Source organism: Vulpes lagopus, chromosome 18, assembly GCF_018345385.1.
Source record: "Vulpes lagopus strain Blue_001 chromosome 18, ASM1834538v1, whole genome shotgun sequence".
NCBI classification, from domain to species: domain Eukaryota; kingdom Metazoa; phylum Chordata; class Mammalia; order Carnivora; family Canidae; genus Vulpes; species Vulpes lagopus.
In genome coordinates, this window is record NC_054841.1 from 21,182,949 (window position 1) to 21,195,153 (window position 12,205).

Sequence of the window (12,205 nt, forward strand, 5' to 3'; positions counted from 1 at the left end):
GCAGGGGTCTGTCCTATTCATTGGATTTTCACCCTATAGGTGAAACCCTCTTCCTTAACCAGAAGGTAAGGGGCCATGTGGCATCCACTACTCTCTCTTCTGGGGGACTCAAAACACCCATGGCTCTTTTCAAAGAAATTTGCACCCAAAAATTCTCCTCCTTCAACTCTTAACCCCTGGCTTATACCCTCCACATGAGTGAAAAAGTTTAAGCAGGCTACAGGTATTTTACCATCTCCACTGTAAACACAGCATATGGTACAGGTATCAGGTATCTATCACTGCTTTCCAAAAACATCTATTTTAACATTTTGTTATAGGTGCATTTAAACACCTACATTTATTATTAAATATAGTAATAGCAACTGTTGAGCCCCTTATTTATCCCAGACATGGCACTAGGCTCTTTTTAAAACCTCATTTGAAGTTATTAATAGGTATGTTTGTAAGCATTTTATGAGTCCTATAACTAAGAATTCATACAGATAACTGGCACTTAAAAACCTATGGAGTGTACCATGTGGGTACTTTAGTAAGATTCTCAGTAGGAGGAAATCCTCTGAAAGCACAGGCCTATCAAACTCTGGACCTGCAAAGGGCTTCAGAAGTTATGCAGTCAACTCCCTCCATTCATTCCCTTTAAGCAGCAGCTGAGGTCTCTAAAGGCTGGGGGACTCGGCCAAGGTCATGACAGTGAGAGGAGATCAGATGGAGGCTGTCAGTTACCACAGCTGCCTATTTGTAAAAATACACACACACACACACACACACATAAAATTAAATTTGATTCGTACTAATTTTAATGTTTATCCAACCAGAGGTGGAAATGAAATTTTAATGCAAGATAACTATTTCAGAGTCTAAAAATTGAACTGGGCTTTCAACACTACATGAAGCTATGTGAATCCCAATCTACTGTACAGGAGAATAATGGATTCTTAATGGAATCTGTGCCTTAGAGTGGAAGAATGATTTTTAAATGAAAAAACCCCACGGAGGTGGTGATGAGAAATGAGTTTAGCCAGATGAATGATTCTGGCAGAAAGTAAGACAGCAAACCAGGCTGGAAAGTAGCCTTTTCTTAAAGATCTGATAAACCAAATGCAGACTGTTTGTGCCCAGTGAACAGTGTTTGCTCCCATCTTCCTAGTTCTGCCCCTGTGTTGTAGTTCTGATTCTCATAGATTCCCAGTCTCGAGGGTTTCATATGTGCTCCCCTCTTTTTTTTTTATGTGTGCATACAGCCCCAACGGTGATATTAACCCATCTAACGAATATTCCTGGGGACCTAGGACTTGTCATTCGGCATTCTGATTTCAGTCCTGCATTTTTCTCACACAGCACAACCACCCTGAGCTTTTCGGCCTGGCAGAGAACACAGAAATAATTTAGTCTACTACCACATTTCAGACATAAGAAAACGGGGGCCCAGAGAGGCAAAGTACCTGGCCCAGGAATGTCACACGGTGAGTTAGACTCTAATCACAAAAGTTAAGCATTTTGACAGATTCATGAACTCTCGGGCAGTTCCATCTTCAGCTGTGAGGACCTCGCAGTCATATTTTGTAGCCTGAAGTGCTAATTAAACCTGAGGAATTATGGACTTCCTATTTATAGGTAGGAGTGAAGGCATTAAGTAGGCCATGAAACCTGGGGGACACAGGAGATTTTGTCTCCTGAGATTCACTATCACATTCAGCCTTTATGATTTTAAGGCAGAACTTCAGCAATGAATAGCTTCAACTCCCTTGATTCTGGACTTGGCCTTGAGCTGCCTCTTAGTCGTGAAGGACCACAGCTCCTACAGCCTTCTTGCATTCCATGAGATGGGAAACCCCACTTTTTCTGGCAAATCTTGCTCTCACCCAGTGGAAAGGTTAAAATCAGCCTTCCAAACCTATTTGTTACTTCAAAGGCTGTATTTCAAACTGTTTTTCTATTATTTCAAGTTCTCACCAACAAGTCGCAGCCAATATGCTTTCATTGAATTTGCAAGTGAAAGGAGAAAGGAAACCCACAAAAATGTTTTTAAAAGACATGCCACTTGGATATATGATTATCTCATGTCTTTCTTTTTTTAACAGTTCAGAGTGGCTTTCACTGGATTGCCCAAATCAAATCTCTCTCCAGAGGCCTAGCAGTGTGAGCAAAAGCGCTGAAATCAAAGAACTTTCAAGTTTTTTTAATCTGTCAGAGACTGTAGTACTGGGGGAAAAGTCATTTAACCTCTCTCCATCGGTTCCCACTTCTGTACAATGAGGATATAACTATGGAGGTACCTCTCCAGGGCACTGTGTGGATTGGCTAATTAAAGCTAATTAGGCCCTTGGAAAGAACCAGAAAATACTATGTAAGTGCTGAGTATTTATGGGCCACTAACAGTCACAAAACTCCTAAGGGACAAGATTTTGTGCAGACAGCACAATCTCTATTGGTGATTACTAATTACCCGCTGCTTACAAAGAAAGCATCAGGTGTTCTATAGCAAGGCAGGGAAAAGAAACATCACACGATGTCGTTCAACAACACCATCTTTATTCAAAAATATATATCTATGAGACATTTCAGAATATACTGCTGCCACCAATGACAGCCTATACTTCTAAATAAAGTCCTAAATTAATATACAAATTTAAGCTTTAAAAATATTCTTTAAGAAAAACAAAACAAAACAAAAGAAGAATGAAGACTTTCTGAGGAATATGACCTAAAGGAAAGGTCCTTTGAGGCCTATGGGTGCCCTAAGTAAAGAAAACACACAACACAAAACCACCCACCCCACCCCACCCGATCACCTCATACATACAAGGAGAAGAAAGGTTCACTTAAATTAAACAAATGAAGTAATAGCACACTTGGGGAGGATACGGGGAGAATTAAAATTTAAAAAACAAAAGCATTTCATTAAAAAACACAACAAAACAAAAAACCCAAAACTAACTTCCTTATAAGGAAGTCCACTAGTAACAGGGGTTAGGAGGCCAACACATTCATTTACATAATTGCTACAGTTTCATTTCTTGCTCTTGCTGTAATAATTATGCACCAATTGCTGGTCAAACTCAATCAGATAAAACATAGCAGTGGGCGAAATCCATTATGTCATAACATTTTCATCTAGATGACAGAAGCAAATATCTACTATACCCCTTTGATTCATGGCTAGTAACATTTTGCTTCCTTGGTGAAAGCACAGAGAATGTCCAAGATGGGTCTATTCCAAAACAAGCGCTCATGTGTAGGACTAAAGCAGCACGCCATATGGGGAGGGGGTATATGTGCAGAAACAGCAAATATTAGAATTGATCTTTCAATTTTAGAAAAGTCACCTACTGCCCTATGGCCTCTGGGAAGAAAAACTTTGTAGAGACTCATTAATTCAATAATGACAGGACAACAGGCAGTGTCAATAAGCAAACACACAGTCTGTATTCAAATCCAAAAAACAGCTTAAATGCTACTTACTATGTTCTACAGAGAGTTAAACTGAACACCTGCTACGACTTTTCATCCTTTTTGCTTCATGGCAGGCAGGAGAGCTTCTTAAAGGAAAGCCTGCCACACGTTTAAAACACAGGCTATGTTTCAACATGTTTAACATGTAAGATTACAAGTAATTGGCTTTTTGGTAATCCTGAAAATAACTCAAAATAATGGAGATTCTGAAGCCCCCACCACTGAATTCCTTTTTACAGCTTCTGGATTTCAGCCTCTGGGCTCTGACTCCTAGTATACTATTTGGGCGAATTGGTTTCTGCCCTTTCCAATGTCAAAAATAAGCCTGCCAAATCAGAGTGATTTCCAGTCAGCAGGCCTAACCTTCACTAAAAGCAAGGTAAAAATCCTCTCAAACTACATTATATAGTCATAATGTCAGCTGGCATGATAGTGGAATTAAAACCCAAAATTAAAATCCGTGACTTACCCCCTTCCTCTGCCCAAGCTATTCAGTCACAGCTCATCAGAGTACTTTTCCTCCCCCGGGCACAAGGACAGGCACAGTGGCCAGTGGCAGAAACTGACAAACACAAAGTGTCATATTCACAAGGGACATGTTCATGTTTACTCACCATACTGTAGACATGCGCCCAGTGAAGGAAAGGAGTGTGAGCCCTACTCCCCAAGAGACATGGGTTGAAAAAGCAACACCTGTGCAGAGCCCAGACTCGGTAGCTTTTGGGGTCCACCAGTGCCATTTCTAACAACCGCCTTCACAACCAATTTGGGCCAAAAGACCATGTTTTTAGGAACGTTTTCTCAGACAGTGGGTGCCTGGGAAGGTTGTTTGTAGGAACCTGAAGTAAGTAACTTATTTTTAACTCATGCCTGTGATCCCTGTTACTCTTGTTTCTCAACTACAACTTCATGTCCCAGATCAGCTGTGAATCTAATTGCTAGATTCCCTAGTCAGCTTATAAAACAAACACACCTCACCTCTGACTACATGTCACTGGAAGTAAGGAAAAGGAAGGATGAGATTTGGCAAACTCTTTATGGCAAAGCTGCTTGACAGTTGTGCCTCCAACCTTTGGGGTGGATGGTAGCCAGGAAAGTCAATGACACCAGAGTAAGTCCTTCAGTGGAGGCCTGTACTGAACTTGAACAAGCCCAGCTCAGAAAAGAAGCTGCTTTCGTGACACAATGCTGTCCTAAGCGACAAGATTCTTCTGAAAGCTTCCAGAAGTACACATGATTTTCGTAACTTCTTGGGTGTAAAGAGAGAGCTAAGAATGGAAAACCAACAGGGGCATGAACACATGAAGTGGGAGTTTGTATTCCTTCCATATATGAACCTAAATGACTCCACTTGCCACTGTTGTGAATTGTGCTCAACAAAGAGAGGACGGAGAGGAGAATCAGGGTCTGTGGTTCTTTCTTGAGGCTGCAGTACCAGGATGAAGGAGGGACAGAACCTGGGGCCACAAGGTTATTTCCAACCATGACTTGCCCTCTTCTTTCTGTTGGTAGAGATGGGAATCTGGGGCATGACACCTGTCCTAGTCAGTCGAAAACAGGTCACCAGCAGAGGGCAGGGGGGCCAAGCCTCCTGTGACGTTGGGCAGCAATGAGAGGTCTGGCAAGCTCTGAATATGGGACTTCAGTTCCTTGCGGACCTGGGTTACCCGAGCAAGCTTCTGTTTATATTCCTAAGGAGACAAAGAGAAGACAATGCAGTTAAGTCTGTAGGTGCTGGTCAGGCTTAAAGAGCCAATACAGATACTCTCAGCTTCTTGCTCTATTTCTTCCCACCAAACCACTCCTCCCCTTTTCAGCTAAACTACAATGCTGGGGTTCTCAAAAGGAAAAAAACCCTTGACATAAAAAAGGAAAGCAGAATTCAATACTGGCAACAGTGAATTAAATGGTATTTAACTTTGCACTTGAGATTGGAAGTAAAAGCAGTGACATTTTGTATTTGTATTCTCTTAAATGGTTCTTATCCATTTCAAATCATAAAATAGATGCTCAGGTTTTACAATTATCTTGAGGGCTCCACCTAAACATGCCTAGAAAAATTACTATAAAGCTACACAGTCTATATTAAATGGAGAGTAATCCAGATCTATCACCTATCACAAACAAGCACAACGGAAGCTCAAAATACCCACTGCCACTACCTATGTCAAGGATTCCCTCGTTCTATAACTGAGCAACTGTGGCAGGCCTGAAAGAGGCCTTTGAGTAGGCTCCCCTCAACACACCAGGCTTATCTTCCAGAAGCCCAGCTTTCATCAAGCTATTTCCTTGAGAAAATGAAGTGTGGCATTGCCCTGTGTCTGTGACTGCTCAGAGCTCAAGGTCTGCTAAGATTAGCTCCTGCCCAAATAGATTTCCCACAGCTTTCTAGCCCCCTACACATAGGCCACTGTCTGAGTGCACCATTTGTTTGGGATTCCGCCCTAGCCTGGAGGGGGACCTTTCTCCCCCGGTCTCAGTGAAGTTATGCCTCCACTTCCCTATCTGCTTCTCCGGGAAAAGCTCTCCTCATCCAGGAGCCTGGGCCCCATCTCCACCTGTTCTGGAGCCCTCCTGTGCATGGAGGTGCATCTGAACCCCCAAACAGGCTGCTCTGAGGTGCTCTCTTCATACATGTTAGGCTTCTATGCTCCTCTAAAATCTGACTTCCCTGATGACAGGAACTTGGTATACTATTTTCTTTCCTCCCAGCAAAAGGCACCCTTGGTAAGTCTGTATGGAATAACAACCCTGGGACTTGTGAGGTTTGTATATGGCCCCTTGGGGGGCTGGTCTTTTTTTCTCAAGCTGTGTCATACTCCTCAGTCTTTCTGCAAAGACGGAAAGTTCCTGAGGATGGATCTCTGCAATTAATGCCTCTCCTGCAGGAATGTAGGAGAAAGCACTGGGCAATGAGTCAAATATTTGGGTTAGTTTTGGCTCTAACTTGCTTTGTGACTGTGCACATGATCTCTCTCTTGCTTTCTCCTCACCTTCCTTATCTGAAAGTGAAGGAACTGGCCCACCCATAAGATTGTTCTTCAAGTTCTAGATTCCTTCCTACCAAATACCTTCTACACTCTTAAAGAGGCAGAGAGTTTGAGGGTATATGCCTAAGCACTTCTAGAAAGAGTGATAAGACAGGGAACAGGTTAAATGAAGAACACTTAGTTCAAGTTGTAAAGACAAAGTCCAAGAAAGTAGTGGGAGAAGAGTTATGTAGTATGGGCAGGGAGGCTCTGTGTCCACATCAGTCAAGGCTTCCACCTAAAATCAGAGCTGACACAAGCCACTGGATGAAGACAGGGGAAGAAAGTAAGCCTTCCTGGCATCCCATTTCTTTCCTTTGTAGACTTAACACAACTAAAATAATGATATATGTAAATTATAAATAATGACTCCTTCATCAAACTAGTGAGCTTCAGGAAGCTAAGACTGGACCCTGCTTTATCCATCATTCACCATGACCAGCAGTGCCCTGTAAACAGCAGGTGTCCAACAGTTGCCCAATAAATTAGCAATACTTAAACATAACACTACAAGCACACATTAAATAATCAGCTTTCATTCTTAAAACTGAAAATTAATTTTACATCCGAGGATCTAAAATGTCAAGGTTCCCTGCACTTCCCTCTGCAAAGATTTTTCTTCTTTGGTTTTATACACTTCAAGGGAAATTAATAGAGAAGACCAACTCTCTATTACTGAACATGGATTCATTTAATTAACTTCTTCAGAATTCCATGTACATACAGGGTAAAATATCGTTACTAAACAGTTATTCCTTGCTCCCTGCTCAAATCCTCTGACCAAAGCTGATAGATGAAAGCCACCTTGACTTGGAGCCACCTCTTGGCAACTACAGAGGAATTTGATGGAAAGAATTCCTTAAGAACTGGTTTGAAGATCACGTGACCTTTAGTGAGCAGAGCTGGGGTCAGAATCCAAGGTTCGCACTCTTGGGTGACCCTCACACTAACTTAGCAAGTCCATCTGAGTTTAAAACAAAAGGCAGTTGATCTCATTAGATACCACCTTAAGTCAAATAATCCTCTCCCAGGTAATCCTCAAAAGACAAACACACACAAAACAAAAAACCCATTTGTTCCTGTTTGGGGGGTAGGTTGATTGGGAGAAAGTATCTCATCATGCTCAGGCAGCTATCCTATTCTAAGTATCATCAAAGTAACTTTGTTTTAATTAAGAGAAACATGTTCCTCATTAAAGTCCTCCCTCTGGGCTATTCTGAAGCTGATGGAACCTGTATATACCTCCTCATGCCCCTGGGTTACTCTTTCCATAGGGATTTCTACTTTCAGAGCAGGTGCATGAGCCTAGGAGGGCACCCACTACAGAAAGGATGAAAGTGGAACTGTCACTGAAAATGATTAAAAAAGCAGAGAGTTTATTTACATTTGCACCCAAAACAATGAAATACTACTTAGGTATAAATCTAACAAAATATGTTCAAGACCCATATGAGGAAAACTACAAAACTCTGATACAAAGAACTAAATAAATGGGAGATATTCCATGTTCATGAATAGGAAGGCTCAATACTGTAAGGATGTCAATTCCTCCCAACTTGATCTATAGATTCAATGCAGTCCCAATCAAAAACACAATAAACTATTATGTAAATACAAAGGGCTTCTAAGGTTTACATAGAGAAGCAAAAGACTCCAAATAGCCAACACAATATTCAAAGGTCAGACACTACTTGACTCCAAGGCTTACTATAAAGCTACAGTAATCAAGCCAATGTAATACTTGCCCAAAGAATAGATAAATAGATCAATGAAACAGAACAGATCCAGAAACAGACCCACATATAGTCAACTGATCCCTGACAAAGGAGCAAAGACAACACAATGGAGAAAAGATAGTATTTTCAACAAAAAAAGTTGGAACAACTAGATACCCACATGCAAAAAACCAAATCTAGACACAGACCTTACACTCTTTACAAAAATTAACTCAAAACAAATAACAGACCTAAATCGAAAACACAGAACTATAGAACTCCTAGAAGACAGCAGAAGTAAATCTAGATGATCTTTGGTTTGGTGATGACTTTTAGGATACTATACCAAAGACCTGATCCATGAAAGAACGCCTAAGCTCAATTGCACAGAAATGAAAACTTTTCTGCTCTGCAAAAGACACTGTTAACAGAATGAAAAGACAAGACAGAGTGGGAGAGAATGTTTGCAAAAGGACATCTGGTATCAGAGAAATGCAAATTAAAACAAGATACAACCACACATCTGTTAGAATGACTAAAATCTGGAACACTGACACCACCAAATGTTGACAAGGATGTGGTGCAAGAGGAACTCACATACATTCTGGTAGGGATGCAAAATGGTACAACTCTTCTGGAAGACAGTTTGGTGGTTTCTTACAAAACTAAACATACTCTACCAACTGATCCAGCAATCATGCTCATTAGTATTTATACAAAGGAGTTAAAAGCTTATGCCACACAAAAACCTACACTTGAATGTTTACAGCAGCATTACTCATAACTACCAAAACCTGAAAGTAACCAAGAAGTTTAGTAGGTGAATGGGCTAATAAATTTAGGTATATCCAAACAACAATTATACAGCATTAAAAAGAAGGGAGATAGCAAGTCATGAAAAGACATGGTGAAATGTTAAATGCACATTATTAAATGAAAGAAGCCAATTTGAGAAGGCCATATACCTGTATGAGCCCAACTATATGGCATTCTGGAGAAGGCAAAACTATGGAGACAGGGGTTGGGGGCATGAATAGGCAGAGCAAAGAGGACTTTCAGGGTAGTGAAAATACTATAATGATGGACACATGCCATCATACATTTGTCCAAACCCACAGAATGTACAACACCTAGAATGAACCCTACAGTATGGACACAGGGTGATTAGGATGTGTCCATGTAGGTTCATCAACGGTAACAAATGCACCACATTGGTGGGGGAAGTTGGGAGTGCAGGGGCGGGGGGCATATGAGAAATCTCTGTACCTTCCTATTTTGCTGTGAACCTAAAACCATCCTAAAAAGAGAAGCCAAAAGGTCTAAATACGTCAGCCAAGGGTGATTCTGAACATCCAAATACAGATAAAGACTGCCTTGAAAACTGTGAAAACACGCACCTGGCCTGGCTGGGACACTTGCATGGCTTAATGCTATGAGAAGAGATGAGCAGGTAAGAATTCATGGCAAACTCTCATTAGGTCAAACTGAATAGTAATAATTTTTAAGTCCCCTATAATAGATTCAGTAGTAACAGACTGATCTCTTACTCTTCTTTTTAATTATTTAAAAAAAATAGATTGTGTTTTCCCAAATAAAGTCATCTATAAATGCCACTGTGGACAAACAGAAAAAAACTGTGATTGAACCCAAACAAAACTATCCCCCAAACACAACTCCAACTCTCACTTGCCTTCAAGTTCTCTCGCTGCCAGGCTCCCCTGGTTGGGCGGCAGCACTTCCTCACTAGCTGCCTTTCCAGTTTTTCTCTTTGGTTCTGGTCAGGTAGAGGAGACAGATCACGAAAACCCAAGAATCTTTCTTTTCAACCTACCAGTTTGTCTTCTAACCAAAGTTCGGTCCACAAGCTCTGCAGCTACAAGGTAACAAACTGTGCCCTCAGCAGAAATCCAGCTTCTTTTCCTGGTATCACAAAAATCAACGTGATGAGACCTGTTCACAATCCTCCAACTCATTTAAGTACACTATACCCTACAACCTCTTTAGTACACCAAGCACCACACTCAGCTAGAGAAATGATGTGGCAAGGTGGTCACACGCTCCTTGTTTAAAATACCTTACATGTGTGTACAATAGAGGACTATGCCTCTAACATGCTATCCTGCCTGGAACAGGAATGTATAAGATCAGGACCTGTATGACTTCTAGCAGTAGGAGAACAGCTGCAGCATTCCTGCTCGTCGGCTTTCTCCCTCTCTCTCTCTCTCAATCACAACTCACCGGGTCTCTTTTCTGTAGCCCATCTTCAGATATTTGCCTTTTCCCTACTACCTATCTTTAGAGGAGACAAGGCAAATCCAAGGGGTCCTGAAGCTCCCTCTTCCTTTCCTGATTATGCATAATTTATACCCGCTGGTGAAAGAGGCGAAGTGGGCTGGGCTGCCATTCAGCTGCATGCACCTACTGCAGCAAGAGCCGTGGAGAGCCATGAAACAGGTGAAGATTCTATTAGACTTGCTGCCACTACCCTCTGTTTCAGGATCCTGGAGGAGATGAGGGGAGGATGTGGGCACCTGTGATAAACTGCCTGGGTTTATTTGACTGCCAAGAAATGTTTAAAACACAGAGGGTGAGGCCCAGTGTGCAGTTCTGAGATAATGCCTAGGATTTATGCTTCTGGCAAAGCTCTGGAACCTTGCCTCACAGACGCTCTGATCATGCAGTAGAAAACGTGTCCAACACCCCCTGCTTCCTGTGGATTCAGCTGATGCTGTGCGAACACAGACAATCATGGAGCACTAAGACAACTGGCTAAAGGGAGCAACGCTTCCACATTCTTTGCCTTTTTTGGTTAGGAGCAGCAGGCAAGACCTGATATGCTGCAGATGAGTTCTGAGATAAGAGGGTTAGAAATGACAGGGACTGACATTGCCATGACCTTTCTACAGGAATTTCATTTTCAAAACAAAATTATAAGCTTCTCCTCTAAGCAACTCCTATAAGAAATACTGATCAAAATGTAAACATCTATTTTTTCTGGCTAGAAAATTTACATAAAAAAATTAACATAAGAAAAATTATGTTAGAGGGATGCCTGGGTTGCTCAGTGGTTGAGCATTTACCTTCAGCTCAAGGCATGATCCTGGAGTCCCAGGATCGAGTCCCACATTGGACTCCCTGTGGCGAGCCCACTTCTCCTTCTGCCTATGTTTCTGCCTCTCTCTCTCTGTATCTCTCATGAATAAATAAATAAATAAAATCATTAAAAAAAAAAAAGAAGAAGAAAAGAAAAATTGTTAGAAATAATACCACTGGCAGGGGCTCGATTTGATGAGACAAGATCTCCAGTATCAAGACCCACGTTTTCCTTTATCTTGCCCTGTTGTGCTATAGGACATATGGTATATAAAAAATCACCCACTGCTCGGCTACTCCCAATTAAGAGTCATAAAGGGTTATTACGCACGAAACAGTTTATGAAGGGCCCTGTTTTAAAGGTGACCTGCCATACTGAATTTAAGTCAAAGGATTGCTTAATCTCATGAAGGCTGAGAGCCAAACAGAAAGGGGAAGCTGACTCTCACCCTAAAATTATTTAACACCCCGAGTCAGCCCCCTTCATCCTGCCAGGAGGCTTATTACTTCTCACCACTAAAGCACACAGGATCTACACTTAGAAATCATAGCCTCACTTAAACCACAATTAATGTACTTTTCTTTCTTTTGTTTTTTAGGGAAAATATATAAATCTTCTGACTGAAAATAAGAATAGCACTTCTAAGTTCTCTTCAAAGATCTTTGCGGGAACAAAAAACCATCACTGATCTGCACCTCTCCCCCAGCAGGCTCCATGCTCCCGTGGAACTCAGTGGCAGCTGCAACATTTTAAAATGATACATTTTAGGGTGTCACAGCAAGGCTGGAGCTGCTGAGTAAGACGCTGGGGAAGATAGGAGAAAAGGAGGAAGTTGTGGCTTAGCTCCAGTGCTCAGGGCCTCTCAGCTCCATTACTAAACCCGTAAGAAAGGTAAACACAAAGTATTTCCC

At 41.5% G+C, this 12,205-nt stretch overlaps 1 protein-coding gene across 1 annotated transcript in view; it reads right to left on the reverse strand.

Moving 5' to 3' along the window:
• Positions 1-2,515: 2,515 nt before the first annotated feature.
• RPRD1B (regulation of nuclear pre-mRNA domain containing 1B) overlaps positions 2,516-12,205 on the reverse strand; it is a 52,517-nt gene continuing 42,827 nt past the window's right edge. Inside the window, exon 7 of the mRNA XM_041732630.1 lies at positions 2,516-5,147. Within this exon, the coding sequence (XP_041588564.1) occupies positions 4,998-5,147 (150 nt within the window). The 3' untranslated portion in view covers positions 2,516-4,997. The remainder of the gene's footprint in view (positions 5,148-12,205) is intronic.